The sequence below is a fragment of the Pelophylax lessonae genome (assembly GCF_965119305.1).
Source record: "Pelophylax lessonae genome assembly, chromosome: 2".
Taxonomy (NCBI): domain Eukaryota; kingdom Metazoa; phylum Chordata; class Amphibia; order Anura; family Ranidae; genus Pelophylax; species Pelophylax lessonae.
This window is the reverse complement of record NC_138769.1, coordinates 431,676,293-431,693,732: the sequence shown is the minus strand read 5'-3', so window position 1 is coordinate 431,693,732 and position 17,440 is coordinate 431,676,293. Positions and strand designations below refer to the sequence as shown.

At 38.4% G+C, this 17,440-nt stretch overlaps 1 protein-coding gene across 1 annotated transcript in view; it reads right to left on the bottom strand.

Moving 5' to 3' along the window:
- CFAP47 (cilia and flagella associated protein 47) overlaps positions 1 to 17,440 on the bottom strand; it is a 702,231-nt gene that overhangs the window by 32,962 nt on the left and 651,829 nt on the right. Inside the window, exon 60 of the mRNA XM_082245539.1 lies at positions 16,719 to 16,874. Within this exon, the coding sequence (XP_082101665.1) occupies positions 16,719 to 16,874 (156 nt within the window). The remainder of the gene's footprint in view (positions 1 to 16,718; positions 16,875 to 17,440) is intronic.

Below are 17,440 nucleotides of genomic sequence, written 5' to 3'. Positions count from 1 at the left end.
ACACCATTAACCCGAAGGCTCACCATGTTCCCATAGCCCGCAGAAAGGAGTTAACCCATGAGCAACAGATGAAAATATCTTAAGTGCAATTACTCAATAGAAAGACCATAAGAGGCATCAAGCCATAAAAAACGATTAGCATTCAAATCGATAATAGCGTAATGTCTAAAAAAAATTGAGGTGGAATAAAAATATGATTCTACATTTAAGACATATAGTAATAAACAAGCAGGCTATTTAAAGTACCATAAGATCAGATATCAAATACTATTGGATAGTATAACTACATGAACAATATCAAAAAATAAATTAATTGATAAAAATTTAATCTAAAACAATAAATCTATAATCAAAGAATACAATAAACAGCAAAAATACCCCTAACTATTGTTAGCAAGTTATATCGACCTCTATATTGAGTCCCAAGGGATATAAAGTATGCATCTCATAAATCCACTTGGTTTCTAGCATGGAAACAGCCCGGCATTTATTGCATCCTCTCCAATAGGGTTTGAATCATATCAATCCCCAAAAACCCAATGCCCCTGAGATTTCTACTATGACATTCCCTAAAGTGTTTTGAAAGGGAATTTTCCTTGAAACCCTTTCTAATATTGTAGAGGTGTTCCCTCAAGCAGTCCCTCAGCCTTCTGGTTGTCCTTCCAATATACTGTTTCTTGCAAGGACATTCAAATAGATATACTACATATGTACTATTGTAAGAAATAAATTAACTGACCGAGTAGTTTAATTTTGTTTAAAGGAAGTAACTTTAACTTAGCGGCCTCTCTGTCTACAGTGAAAAGTGGTGGTCGTGGACATGGTGTATCCTCTGCAGGCACGGCATGCTTGTCCTTTTTTTTGGCCGTGGTATTGAGCCACAACATGCAGAAGAGTTAATGGAGTGGAAAATTAAGCTGCCCTCATCCTTTGTCACCCAGGCTCATACTAGTTTGCCTTCCACCCCAGCTGCCAAAGCGGCCTATTGCACAGGCTCCTTGTCCACAGCTACTCCTTCCATAGCCCCACCATCATGCATGGAGGAGTCACCTAAATTATTTGATCATAGTTTCAGTTACATGCTGCTGGAGGATGCGCAGCAATTTAAATGCTCCAATGTTGGTTCCCAGGCTGAGGAAGGGAGTAACGTGAGCCTAGAGAGAGGGGGTGCCAATGATGAACAAGAAACTAGCAATCATGTTCCCCCAGCTGCAGCATACTGCCAAGTTTGCTCTAGTGACGATGAGGGAGGCGATGAGGAGGTCACTGACTGTACTTGGGTGCCTGAGAGAACAGAGGAGGAAAGTGAGGAAGAGGGGGAACGAATCCAACAAGGCAGGATGTCCTCCAGGGACTGGCTTAAGGGCAGCCACCCTATTGCATCACACCACAAAGCTCCACAGGTGCAGAGCGCTGCTAACTCCCCGCAAAAAGTTCACTGGTGTGGGCTTTTTCCAACACATGTGCAGAAGACCACAGTGTTGCTATTTGCAATCTCGGTCTGAAGGGATCAAACATGGCCAGAACACCATCTGCTTGGGCACCACATGCTTGACAAGACATATGACAACCTGCCATGCAGTCCATTGGTAACTGAAAGACCCACATCATAAAAAAATGCAGACTTCTCCTTGTTCCTCATCTGGGATCTCTACCGCTACTATACCTCAATCTACTAAAAACCTGCACTGAGAGAGATGATGATATACTATCACACAATCTGCTAGCAGTACACCACCTGTTGATTTCACCAGGCTAATTTTGCTACCCCAGTTGCTGAACTGTAAAAAGAAATAAAAATACAGTCCCAGCCATCCACATGCTCAGCGCCTAAATGCTAGCCTGGCCAAATTGCTAGCACTTCAACTGCTGCCTTTTCATCTGGTAGACTCTGACCACTTTTGTGAATTTGCGGAATGTGCTGTACCAGAGTGGCAGGTTCCAAAAATACATTTCTTTTCACGTAAGGCCAATCCCGCTCTGTGCCATCATGTGGAAGGCAATGTTTTGGCCTCGTTGGACAGAGCAGTCATCAGCAAGGTTCACATTACAGCTGACTCGTGGTCCAGCAGGCATGGTTCGGGACATTACATTTCCTTCACAGTGCACTTGGTGACTCTTCTGGCAGCTGGGAAGGATGCAGAACAGAGTTCAGTGCTGGAGCTTGCTTCGCCACCACGCCTTCAAAAAGCTGGTGGCGATTCTGCCACATCTGTCTGCTCAACCCCCATCTCTTCTTCTTCCTCTATGGCCTCTTCTACTGAATTCTCCTCTGAACCAGCAGTGCTCCCTAAGTGTTTAAGAGGCTACGCAAGCAGTCAGGCTAAAAGATGCCATGCAGTGATTCAGTTGGTCTGTCTAGGGGATAGGAGCAACACCCGGCCAGAGATTCTGTCAGTTCTGCAGTGGCAAGCTCTGAGGTGGTTGATTCCACTGGGTTACTGGATCTTGAGGATGGACCACTGGCCAGAACTTGCTCAATATAAAATCAAGCTACTGGCCTGCCCTGCTGCCAGCATGCTTTCCAAACAGACATTCAGTGCTGCTGGAGGTTTTGTGATGGAAAAAAAGAGTGTGTCTGTCCACAGACTCCGTTGGATGGCTGACATTTATCAAAATGAATCAGCCCTGGATCAACAGCAGCTATCAAGCCCCTGATGCTGATGTAACTGATTGAGATTGCTAGGGATCTAGGATCCCTTGAAGACTGCCTATGCTGCCTATCATATAACTGAATCTTGATTATTCTAGCTTCCAACAATGTTATTGGTTTAGGGCACCACTAACACCCAAGGTCCAATTTTTCTGCACCTGTTTGACAGGTGCATGTAATTGTTTTTCAACTTTTTAACAACAGGGATCATTCCTGCACCCAGCAAAAGTAACTGTGAGGGGTTACAGTGTTCAGGCACAACCAACACTCAAGGTCCAATTTTTCTGCACCTGTTTGACAGGTGCATATAATTTTTATTTTTTTCAAATTTTTACCAAGAGGGCCCATTCCTGCGCCCAGCAAGAGTAACTGAGGAGTTACAGTGTTCAGGCACCACCAACACCCAAGGCCCAATTTTTTTGCACCTGTATGATGAGTACATGTAATTTCAATGTTTGTTTCTAATTTTTAACTGCAGGGCCCATTTCTGTGCCCAACAAGAGTAACTGTGAGGGGTTACAGTGTTCAGCCACCACCAAAACCTAGGGCCAGTTGTTCTGCACCTGTATCACAGGTGCATGTAATTAAATTTTTTTTTTCAAATTTTTAACAGCAGGGCCCGTTCCTGCGCCCAGTAAGTGTAACTGTGAGGGGTTACAGTGTTCAGTCACCACTAGGGATGGGCGAACGGTTTGTGCCAAGCATAAGTTTTGCCTGAACATCACCCATTCAGGTACTTGCCTAACACCTGAACATTCTCGGCACTTAGCGGGATCTTCGCCCACCAAGCGCACAGTCAATAGGTTGTTAAGGCTTCCCTGCTGGGAGCTGACGTTAAAAAAAGAATAAAACAGCTGGGAGACCCTTTGGGTCTGGCATGACTTTTACGCAGAACCTTTGGGTCTGGTATAGATTTGAAGGAGAACTCCACTCCAATTTTTTTTTTTAAATGGCGTGTGCCCCCCCTGAATCCTTACCAGACCCTTATCTAAGCATGCAGCCTGGCAGGCCAGGAAAGGGGGGGGATGAGCGAGTAGATCAGGCAGACAGTGGAATGCCTCCCAAGGGACGGAAGTGTTTTTACTTTTCAATTTTTCGGGTCCAGCAGGTGTCATGATTGATGATGGATTGACATTGAGGGACACTATTTTTTATTTTTTAATAAAGGATAGGCCAAAAAGTGTTTCCTGTGTTTTTTACTTTTTTGTACGATGTACCCAATACCCATTCACCCAGGGGGGGGTGGGATCTGGGGGCCCCCTTATTAAAGGGGGCTTGCAGATTCCAATAAGCCCCCCACCCGCAGATCCCAACAACCACAGCCCTCTCTTCCGCTATGTGCCTTTCATGTTCTATCTTGCCTTGATGGTGCTCTTACATTTCTTATTGCATTCTTTGTAATGTTGGAATGCTGACAATGACCCTTGTATTTTTTGAAGGCTTTTTATTTTCTTTTTAAATGCATTTTTACGTTGGAGTTTAGGCACCCAGGGTTTATTTTAGCTCTTTTAAACTTTTTACCTGTTGCAATGTACTGGTCCATACCTTTATTTAGTATGTTCTTGAAGCACTCCCATTTTTCCTCTATGTCATTTGTTCCTAGAATTCTATCTTATTTAATATCATCTAGCAAAGAGTGCAGTTTAGTGAAGTTGGCTCTTTTGAAATTCAGTGTCCTTGTATTACACTTGTGTTTCCTATTTCTGTGATTTATTATGAAACAAATTGACCTGTGGTCACTGTTTACTAAGTTGCCCTGTATTTCTACTTCCTCGATCAGGTCTGTATTATTTGTAATCAGTAGGTCTAGTAATGCATTGTTTCTTGTTGGTGCATTCACCATCTGACGCATGATATTGTCCTGCAAAACATTTAGGAAATGGCGAGCCTTAGACGAATGCGCGGTTCTTTCTGCCCAGTCTATATCTGGATAATTAAAATCCCCATTATAATGACATTTCTCATTCTTGCCGCCATTCCAAGCTGTGATAGGAGGTCCTCCCTCTAGTTAGGGGGCCTGTAGCATATGCCCAGTATTACTTTCACCTTAGTTTCCTCCCTTTGAAGCTCTATCCATAAGGATTCCATCTCCTCCCTAGATCCATGGGTGGTATCGTCCCTCATATTCACTTGCACATCATTCTTGTTATACAGGAATACTCTTCTCCCTTTTTTATGCTCCCTATCTTTGCGATAAAGGGAATACCCCAGAATGGTTGCCAGTCAATCATGAGAGCTGTCAAACCAAGTCTCTGAAATTCCCACAAAATTGAAATCCTCCTCATAAATTGGCAGCTCCAGTTCATCTCATCCGCTTGATTGTCTTATAAACTTTTTGCACTTTGTTTTTATTCAATATAATTATTTTTGGTTATTGTATATATACTGTACATGCATATCATTTTACAATATATTCCCTATGCCCTTTAATATTTTTGCACTTCATACTTTTCCTTTGTTGTTTCTATACACTGAGTTAATTTTTTGAGCACTACACTATTTTTGTTTTTGTTAAAATGGACACAGCTCTGCCATATGGAGCAGCCATGTCTGTCAGGGCAGAAGACCCGATTTCTCTTACCTGCAGTCAGCTAACACTTATAGGTCTTGTTTCTCCACCAGTTTGTGACTGGACATTCAAAGGAAATGCAGCAGACCAAAAAGCTCATTTCTGCCAGTTTGCTCTCTCCACCTATCAGCAAGTCTCTTATTGGCGCATAAATACCAAAGCAGTTGTGCTGTTTCTCCTATTCCCATCTTGAGATTTGCCAAATAGGAGATTGCAAGTGTTTTCTACTAAGTCAAACTTATGTACTTGCATTGCTTCCATTTAAACATTCATATAATTATGTATTTAATAAATACAGAGCTTTATTCGTTTTTTTTTCTTTAATTGGTTTGAGTTCACCGTTAAATATTTTTTTTTTTTTTTTTTAGTGCTACTGCTAAAGTTCATTTGTCGGCCACATAATAAGCTTAGTGGTGGCTATGGATACTTTGGAATCTAATGGTATATAAAAAATAATGCAAACTGGTAAACAGCATAATGAAGCTGTTAGTATTGCTTGTACTTTGATCCAGAAGCCCTTTACACTCTTTACTTTAATACTAGCTTCCAAAGATTGTATAGTCACAGATGTTGTTTATAACTAGATTCTCTCTGCAAAAGATATTATTAATAACCAGTGCTGAATAGTGCTTTTTCGATGTAGACTTTCTAATTATGGCTATAATCACAAGAAATTCTTGAAGAAAGATATCTTCAAGCACAAGACAGGTACTTTTTAAAGTGGTATTAAACCCAAAATGCAAACATTTATAATATACCATGTAATATTTATGATTTGAGGTCAGCTTTGTGCTAGCAGCCTCATCGTCACAATTAGATTTTATTTCACAGTTCAGATTTAGTCACAATTATTATTTATTATATTGCAGCTTACCAATTCTTAGATGTGATGGCTGCATTTTTAGGTTTTCTTTCTTTTATTTCCACCTGGTGATCTGACCAGTAAGTCTGTTGTATTTTAATAGAACAAGCTGTCTTGCAGACATAGCAGTTAGAGAGTTGAGACAAACTATTTACCACTGACAGGGGTGCTTGCAATAATCAGCTTTTATTTATTATATAAAATGTATATTTTATATTTATCACAAAAGGAAAATAGATTGTTACTGTAACTTCTTAAAAAGTGTTAGCTGGTGTTCGGCCTTAATTAGTTAGGCAGGCCATACATTAACCAATGTACTTTACTTCAACCACGGGTTGAAGGAAAGAAAATAGCTTGATTCCCAATTTAACACAATCAGTGTTTATAAGGGAATCCCACCCGTGCAGCTATTGTATTCTCATAGCAGGAGGTTTCTGGGCCACCAGAAGATAATGATCACTGCTTGCTGCCATAGCTGCTGGCAGTGAATGGATGAAAAAAACCCGCCAGGCTGGTTGTACTGAAGTTGATTAATTGATCCACTGCAGTACTACAAGCCTGCCCATACACAGATCAAAATTCAGCCAGATCCTGCTGAACTTGCTACATTTTAATCTGTCTATGCCCGTATTTAGTGTATCTTAATCTTCTAGTACATCTAACATCCCCCCTGACTGACAATGGTACTGTCCAAACATGTCTTGGTGCTCCTTCATCCAGATTGAAGGCACCCTAATATAGTTGATGTGTCACTGTACAGATCACCAGGTGAAAGCAGGGAGAAAAAAGCCTAAAAAAGAAAATGAATGCAGCCACCACATCTAATGAGCGGTAAACTGCAATATGTTGAATTTTTGGTTTGGAGTTTAATACCTCTTTAAGTTTTAAAGATGCAAAAAGAAGATACACATTTTTATATTTTAATATGAGGAAATATGGGTTGTTCATAACTTTATGACAGATATGGAAAACAATGAATTAAAAGCAAGCAAACATAAACTGCATTAGATAACATGGTTTACAAAAGTGTTCCTTGAGGCAGTTTTTATAATCATATTTCTGTTAATGCTGTGTTTTTAATTTCAAGGATTCTGAACAGAATATCTCTGCATTGCTAGGAACATCTTCACATTAAAAACAACGAGAAAAATAATAGGTAATGATAATGAATTATGCCATGGCTTGACAAACTCTATAAACAAAATAGATATATACATCAATAAATATATTAATACTTTACATTCACAATATAAATTAAAAGAAAACCCCTAATTAATGGTATTTGGTATTTAATTGCAATGAATAAAAAACGATTAATAATATGTTTCTACTATAATTAATCCAAGACTGGTGGCTGGAGTTTACTTATACGTGTTAAGGTTGGGGTATTTTAAAACCACGGTTTCAAGTTCACAATACAATATCCAATATTGTGTCTCTATGGCCCAAGCAAAAGAGGTTCCTAACAAATTCACTTCTGAAAACCCATTAGATCTTTTTATATATCCACAGAAAAAAAAAATAATACTGCAAATGTAACATATTACACCCAACCTATCTTTCCTTACGCTGGCCACTTATGAACATTGCTTTGCTGATATTTAACCTATCTGCAGTCTTTATTGTCTGGTATAGAGACACTTGCAGATAAGGACTTGGAACAACAAAGGTATCAGAAGTCCCTCTAAATCTACATTTAAGCATTCAGCAGGTTGAATAAAAACAAAATGACACAATTCCCCCATTCACACATTTGATCTGGATGGGGGAATCCACTCTGCTGAGGTAGAAACCCAGAAATCTAGAACAGTGATGGCAAAAAAAAGTCCATTGAGTCTACCCGTTTTTTACACATATTTTGTATTTTTTGGGGTTTTTTTTCTTTATTTCGTTAACTTTTTTGTCTGAGTATAGCTCTCTGTTTGACACCCAAGCATGTTTGAAACCACTTACTGTTGACTGACTCACCACTTCTGCTAGAAGTTTATTCCAAAAAACTGCCCTCTTGAACCGTATTCACCCTCTTGATGTATTTAAAGGCTTCAGTCAGGTCTCCCCTTTCTCTTCTTTCATCCAGAATGAAGTCACTGTTGACATGTTTTATCCCCCAGAACTTTCACCATTTTTGTTGCCAGTTTCTGGACTCTATTTTACCAATATCTTTCTGTAAGTAAGGTCTCCAGAACTGGACACATTATTTTAAATGAGGTCTCACTAAAGATCTATGTATAGCAATCAGGACCTCCTTCCTCCAGCTAGTGATCCCTCTAGTGATGCATTCTAGAATTCTATTTGCTTTCCCACTGCCTGGTCACATTGTTTGCTTATTTTGCAATCATCTGAAATACAGTAAGTACCCCCAAATATTTTTCCTCTGTAGTGCTGGCCAATACAGTGCCCCCATTATGGTACTCCCTCAAGAGATTATTTTTCCTTAGGTGCATTATTTTACATATAGAAACATTAAAATTCAGTTTCCACTGCTTTGACCAATCTTTCAGCAATGCCAAATCAAATTCAACATTACAGACATCTCCAAGGATATCAACCCTATGACACACCTTTAAATCATCAACAAAAAAACATACCTTGCCCAACAAACCTTTAGTTATATCACTTACATATAGACTAAAAAGAATAGGACCTAGTACAGAGCCTTGTGGTACACCACCAGTGACTGTTCTCTATTTCGAGTGAACCCACTTTACCACCATACTCTGGTATCTATCCTTTAGCCAACCACATATACACTGAACCACCTAGTGGTCAAGTCCTAGCTTGTACAATGTTTGTATTACATCATTTTGTGGAACTGCATCAAATGCCCTGCTAAAATCAAGATATACTATGTCCGCAGCACCACCCTGGTCCAAAACAATGGTAATATAGTCAAAAAATTAGTCAAAAAAAATCAGATTAGTCTGCCCTCAATAAAAAACATGCTGCTTTGGGTCCAGCAAGTTGTGTATTTTTAGGTGATCAATGATCCTTCTTTTCAGGAGTGATTCCATTGAATTGACTACAACTGATGTTAAACTCACTGGAACAAACAAATTATATCTGGCGCAAAGGCTATTTACTAAAACAGCAGGAATTATATCCAAACATATAAGTCCATGTATTGGTAGTCCATCAGTTGGCAAGATGAATAAGTCAAAAAGTATATAAGTATATCTCTATATAGAGGCGGCAGCTGTCCTCAGAGTCTAGCATGCTCTGTATCTGGTATTGAAGAAGGAGAAGGACAAGAAGCGCCACCTAAGTGTAGTTATACAGGCACTTTATTGTCGCTCAAGTAATTAAAAACTCACAAGATGTAAGTAGGTAATAGACTCATCAATTAGGATAGGCAGGGGGGACCGTTCCAATCTATCCTTTTTCTCTTTATCCGCACCATCCATGGAGCTGCATGTTGGTCAGTCCAGCCCCTGCGGTTATTCCGTGCACCAGGAAGCAAACCAGCGTGGACTGTAAGCGGAAGTGACATCACCGGAAGACGAACAGCCAGAACAGTCGGGCGGGCAGAGGATGACAGAGAATAGCAGGCTATGCGCTTGGAGCAACAGCTCCTTCTACAGGCCTCACTCAAACACTTCCTGGTGCACGGGACAACCGCAGGAGCTGGACTGACCAACATGCAGCTCCAAGGAACGGCACAGATAAAGAGAAAAGGGATAGATTGGAAAAGTTCTCCCTGCCTACCCTAATTGATGAGCCTATTACCTACTTACATCTTGTGAGTTTTAAATTACTTGTGCGACAATAAATTGCCTGTATAACTACACTTAGGTGGCGCTTTCTTTTCTTCTCCTTCTTTGTTAAACTCACATCCTATAATTGCCAGCTTCTACCTGGCTGTCTTTCTTATGGATAGGTACAATATTAGCTCTCCACCGGTCTTTGGGGAAGTTCTCCTGTTAGAAGAGATTGATTAAAAAGATCCATTTATTTTCCAACAACTATACCTCGAAGATCTCTTAGAACTCTGGGATAAATACCATCAGGGCCCATTGCTTTATTAAGCTTTAACAGAACCAGTTCCTCTCCTACCTCTGTCTCCAGAAATTCTAAAAAAAGGTATTGCATTCTGACAGCTGGAGACTTCTCTACCATCAGAGCACACTGATCAGTGCTGCTGGCTATAGCCGGCGACGCTAATCATTTGTGAAAAATCCGACATGCTGGTTGTATAGAAGTTGATCTCTTGGTCTGCTGAACCAGCCAATCTGCTGATCCATGTATGGCCGCCCTTAGGAAATCTATTGCAGATGCTGGCTCCTTCCAGCAGCTTGTGCTGTGTATATGCAGTGACTTCATGAGTGCAATGAAGTATAGAATTCAAAATGTATTTCTCCTGGTAATGAAGACATGAATCAAGCACATAGCTTATCTACACTGTACTGTAGCAGAGGAAAATGTTGATGAGCTAAATGTAATTAAAGCAGTGACAATAACTCTCAAAGTACAAGAAAAAAGACAGAGGAAAAAGGTATTTGAAAGTATTTCAAAGGTTACATAGCTGACCCCGGATGTATTAAAAAGCTTAAATACATAGTTCCCCTTTACTAAGAATTGCCTATGCAGATAGGGATCATCTGTAGATAAAAACAAATTGTTCAGCTTTGACTAAAGTTGAACAAAGTTGAACAATGCTCTTGCTATAGATGTAGCCCAAATACATACCTCATGAAGCCTAAGTGAAAAACTCCCAGAGATTGCATCTCCCCATCCTGCATTGTCGCTAGGGCATTGCTAAGACATGCCCAGCTGTTACTGTTCATTTTAACCACAACAAAAGTAATGTCGTTATCTGATTTGAACCCCCTTATATGTGCTTTCTTTTTTTCTGAAACAGCAGCTTTGAGCTCAGCATTTGAGAGCTCACTCCTGTGATGGTGGAGGTACGCAGTAACAGCTGGACCAAAGAAAACATGTCCTAGCCTGCCCTTTGGATCTGACTGAAGGCCTTTAGTTCACCCAAACCCATGTATAGAATCGAAGTGGCTCACAGTGGCTTTGGCTGCTTGGAGTGGGAAGTTTGAAATTGTGTTTCAGCTTCCCTGAGCTCTCTGATATTTGGTTCATGGGACTTGTGCATACATATGTGACAGAAGAAAAGAAAAGAAAAGAAAAGAAAGAAAAGAAAAGAAAAGAAAAGAAAAGAAAAGAAAAGAAAAGAAAAGAAAAGAAAAGAAAAGAAAAGAAAAGAAAAGAAAAGAAAAGAAAAGAAAAGAAAAGAAAAGAAAAGAAAAGAAAAGAAAAGAAAAGAAAAAAAGTAGCCAGTAAGAGCCTATTTAATGTGCAGCTTAACATACCTGATTGGGTTTTATAGACAACAAAGGAACTTTTTTATTTTTCTTAAATGTTCACAAAATAGCCCTCATATGCAGACATGTCAAATCCTGTATTATATTGAAATTAATAGTTTTATCATGTCTTTTACCCGTATAATAATTTTTCACATTTCTTCATTAAAAGATGTTGACTTTGTTTACTTAACCAATGCTGTCTGACAGGAGCATCTCAAGGTATTATTGTTAGTATATTTCTTAATGGATTAAATATGAAACTTCCCATGTGCCTGTTTGAATTTAAATACTTTAGAATGAATTTTCCACATTTTTAGGATGGAAAATTTCCAATTACACAGAACACACACATGCTATTATATACAACATTCCCATGTGGTGCAGAAATTTTATTAGACATGTTGAAATGGTAACTAACAACTATAAGACAATGCTACAGATGATATTATGACAGGCGTCCAATTTATATATTAATAATGCTATTATAATGCCACCAACTGTATAATGGAATGTGTCAAAATTTCAAATAGGTCTAGATTCGTATGTGTCAGAGCATTCCATTATTAGTCTCTTAGCCTGAAAGAATGTCATGTTCCAAATCAATATCTGCCTCTTCATCTAAACACTAGAATTCGTAAACAAGTTTTATTGCAGTGGCATCAAAAGGCTTCAAAACCCATAGAAAATGTTCTTTCTAGTGTGCAGATAGAATGAAGAAGGCTTGTTTAAGTAAAATACTATATTGCAGGATTAGAAAGAAAAAAAGTATTTTGAATATAAAACCTCAAGCTACAAGTGTAATTAACTGCAGTTACAATGAAAATCCACATGCTATGAGGATGTACATTAATATGACATACCAGAGATGGCACACTAACAGAATTCAAATTTATACCAAAGGGCACTAATTAATAGGCCCATAGAGTTGTCACTGTTTGTTGAGACACTGGCATATGAATCAAAGGAACAGTGAAATTATTCTCTTGGGGCAAACAAAAACTGTTGGAAAGAATTTATGTTATTAGACAGTCTGTTCATTAATAACAGTTAAAGCTTTATTTTCACTATCTTACTGATTCTTTTATTTTGAATACATATTATTTATTGAAACAGACTTATTAGATACATTTCAGTTTTATCTCCCTTTTCTTTTAACTATGTCCTAGACCGCAAACAGTCAACATTTCCCACAACCCGCTGCCCAAATAATTTAACTTTCAGTCACTGCATTTAGTTAGGGTACTAGAAAGATTATGGGAATAAGACATTACCTACAACATTTAACACAATGAATCCTGGTACCATTAACTATTTTGTTTTAAATGTTCCTTACTATATGAATAGTATGTACATCTTTTCATAAAAACCCCTTTCACCTTAATATAAATCAGATTTTTCTTGATCCATTCTGTAAGGGTCTTACTGGCCTACTCAGTAAAGCTGCTACCTTGTAACTGTAAGATACTGTGTTTTATTCCCAAGGCAATTAAACTTATTTTAAAATTACTCTGGGTCACTAAATCCGAAATCTTAATTTACTTGCCTTGACTCCCCAGGAGTCCTTCTATACTTCCAACACCCCAACCAATGAAAGCCTGAACACCAGGAAATGGTAGTTTATTTAAAAATCTTTCCCTGAATGAAAAGCTAAAACTAATACAAGACACTTTTATGCACAATGGAAGCTACATACACTTGCTTTATGTCACTAACCTTTGCTTTGGGAGTAACAATAAGTATGACAATGTTTGAACTAATGGGATCAGGAAATATTTCTATAAAAATAAAGTGAGGGATTTACACTGTGTAGGATAGATCATCTAATAATGTTCAAGTAAAAATGTTTTTTTTTTTTATTCTTTTTGCACTAATGGGTGTTCTGTGCAAAGTGAATTTTCACCACGTTCACTAAGCTCTGGACATAATTCCCTTGCAAAATGCAACTTCAGCTAGAAAGTTTATTTGCAATGTGAACAGCATATTTAGCTTTAGTAATTAACAACAGTGTCTCAAAATATCAAAGCCAGAATCAGCCAACAAGCCTTTTTTTTTAGAAGAAAGCTCATGGTACAGATCTTCTTTATATTATTTCTTAAACAAAAATGTTAGTATGATTTTTTTTCCTTTGGTGAGAGCCCCTCTACTCCTGTTCACATAATTTTGCATGGATTTTAACTTCCACCAGCAATGTACATGTAGCTCCGTTCACATATCGGCGATTCTACCCGCAAACCTGAATCATTGAAAATCGCTGGACACCCATGCAATTCCCGTGACTTGCAATGGCACCCCAAACGTGGTGCGATTTTGTCGGAAATGTCACCTGACGAATCACAGTAAAATCATGCAAAGATTATCGCGGAATGCCTTTTGCCCAAAAAAAGTACAAGAACTTCTTTTGGGCGACAGGCGTCCCACAATTCCGTTTGTGCAATTTGTCGGGCAATTTGCCCCACTGCATTTGGGGTGCCATTGAAAGTCACAGGAATCACACTAGCGTCCCGCAATTCACAATGATTCGGGATTGCGGGCAGAATCGCCATGATTCGGGATGCCAATATGTGAACGGAGCCTTAAGCTGGATATAAAACTAGTAGAGTCCCTAGAAATATTTGTATGAACATTTGTATGAAAATTCTCAGTACATTTGACAGCTTGACAAATGTTATTTGAAAATAGTTAAAACCTTTGTCTCCTCTTAACATATGATTTAGGAACAAATAGACTTTTAAAAAATGTTGAATTACTGTGGTCAAAAATGAACATCAATTGGACCTCACTAATGATTAGAAAATAGAACACAGCTCTTAAAATGAAACATTTTGAAAACAAATCTACTAATGTATAGCCATCTTAACTCTGGTACAAAATGCAATAAATATAGAACTAACGAAGGCGGCTTGGTAGACAGCGGGACAATCTGCAGAAAAGTGACAGAATACCGGATTACTGGGATGTAATATATGATTATTCTATCTCCCTACCTATCACCACTGAATCTTGGCTCTCTAATTTTGGCCCAGGTAGACTTATTGGTATATCTATTGGTGAGTTTATACCAGCTACTGTATTTTGGGTATCATTTTGCCTACTTTCAACTGTGCATTTATATGCTAGAATCTAAATCTCTGCACTCTCCTGCTGTCCCCATCGGGGCTCCGCCTCACAGCGGCTGACTTTGGTGCCCCTGTGCCCACCCCCAGGTATTTTTGATGGGCGCCCCCTGATCCATCACAATAATTGCTTCCCTACAACTAGCACTGTAGCTCCTGAGAAAGCCTTGAATCCGGGAAACCTGACCTGACTACTAGAAACTAGAATTAGAATTCTATGTGCACCGAAAAAATCGCATTGGGATCACCGTGGCTCTAGAAAGTGACCTCAGTGTGGTGATGGTATTCAGATACATGCTTGTAGTGTGCTGCCCTACTAATAGCACTGTGGGTCCAGAGGAAGCCTTGAATCGGTGAATCGTTGACCTGACAAGTGGAAACATACAGAATGCTATGGGTACAGCCATATCTTGCTGTATATACTATTTATTGATCATTTCCAGTAGCTACAGTGGGACATATGTGTTAACATGTGGATTTTTTGGAATCTAATTTGGTGGTCTCCCATATTGAGCCTATAAAGTCCGATCCATATAGGCGGAGCTTGATTTATTTCGGCCCGCAATCTTTTTTCTCAGACATACATATGGATTTGGCTAAGTGAAGTCAAACTTGATTTGTTTTTTTTTTTTTTTTTAGAACTAACAAACATTTAACTGTGCTGGAAATAAAACTTAAAATAAGAAGCAGCTCTTTAATTATACAGTATAAAGCAGAAGCCTCTTTAACTTATTTTCCATTATAGAAATTGGTTGCTAGTTACCTAAAACAATTGTTATCACAGACATAATCTGAATAATGTAAACCCGAGTTCTAAAAATGGACAAGCAGTATGTTTATAACAATAAATGTTCTCCCTCCTTCTTCATCATTCATCAAACCATATCACAAATTAAAAATCCAAGTGAAAGTATGCAACTCCATTGAAATGGCAGCTGCATGAGTGGTGACCTGAGGACTCAGGTCTATGGATCTCACACATAAAAATTTTGTAAGACAAAAGTAAAAGGTAAGCAAAGTAACTCTCCTGCATTTACCTGAACTCAATAAATCAAGTATACCTGCTGTGTTTATTTAGAACATATGTATAAACTGACAAAAGAACAGCTTAACCCTCCTCTTGTGTTAGGGTCAAAACTGACCCGTTTTCAGGTTTTGAATGTCTATAAGTATCACATAAATTTGTTTATTGCATCAAGATTTTTTTACTTTGTCAGGAACCTCTATTTAAACAATGTAATAGAAAAATAATCCTTTTCACTAAATTATAAAATACTGTGGTGAAAATTAAGACGTTCATGGTGTTAGGGTCAATTCTGACCCAGTTATAATATAGGATTTTAGGACACTAATAAGTGCCAAAACTGAAATCATAAACACTCTCTCTGCTTAGTAAAAGTGACAGCCAATCCCCTCTCAACCCTGTGAGCTGTAGTTAGGGAGGGGCCCATCTCTTTTCCTGCTTGTCTGCTTCTCTAAATAAAGTGAAGAAACATAGGACAAATTCATTTCAGAGTTGCTGACTTTATTTTACCATTTTTTAAATTTGACAACGAGAGGTATGCTATCAAAAGAAAGGTCTAGGGGTCACACCAAAAATATTAAAACCAATCTTTTCAAGGATAAAGAAGCCTAACAAGGTAACCAAGAGGTAAGAAACAAATTTGATGATAAATAATTATTCAGAGGGTATTTTATGGCTGATTTAAAACACGGGTCAAAACTGACCCTAACATCATGGATAGGAACGGAATTCTAACATAAGAGGAGGGTTAAAAAATAAACAAGTTTAAAATAAACTGATAGCTTTATCATTGAACTTGTTATGTATCAAATTTAAATTATTTGCAGCCCAAGGTGGTCAGCAGCACTGAAACATAGCCCTCCTGCATTGGTGGTTGGTGGCATGAAAGTTAATCCCCCCATTGATGGTCAGTAACAGTAAAAGTAAGCCTGACCTTCCCACCGCAACCTCTGCATTGGTCAGTAATGTGAAAGCTACCACTAACCTCACCCCACCTCCATTGGTGGTCAGTGGCAGTAAATGGGTTCAATGATCCAAAAAAAGACCAATACATTTTTTTTCTTCTTCTAAGATATCTATGCTTTTTGGAAGACTAATACCTGATGCATATTCTTTATTGTTTTAAATGTATACTTATAAGGTCATAAAAATGAACAAAAACATAAATAAACCAAAGTTTAACTATACCATTGCTGACTTGAACTTCTTGTATATGGCCAACCTTTTCTGTGGATTTCAGATCATGACTTGAGGCTGTCATAGCTGTCTGACCAGGAACAACTCCAGTTAATAACACTTCTACCCTCTCTTCAGTCCGATTTCTTGCTCGACAACTCACAACCGCTGAAAGAATAGCCAAATATATTTTTTAGTATATAGTCAACTTTTTATTTATAGAAGGCACATTAATACTTGGAAGCGCTGCTTCTTAAAATAAATTAGGGGTCATACATAACACATACTGTTTATGCGCCACTTAAAATTGCACCTTAACAAGCAAAATAAAAGAAATCGATTTTACAGGGAGGTTTTTCATAATTTTTCAATCAGCATGGTTTAGTTTCATATGGTTTATTTTCTCCAATCGTTAACCTCAGGTGAAACTAATTTAATAGCATTCAGCTGAGGTATTAATGAGAACCATTAATGAGAACCATGTTTCTAGTGATATAATAAAAGAGTAGCAGAGGAAAGTTTCCTACCTGACGGACCATCTAAATACCTGATATATATTCTATATTGGAATACCTTTTCAAGAGCATTTCACTACTGGTATGCAGGACATATGCAGGATTCTGCTGCAAATCAACATTTGGTTGGACTTTAGGAGGGTGTTTATTTTCTCACTTTGTTGGTTTTGCACTAGAACACTCATTTGGACTTTTCATGTTTGTGGGTCTATATACACA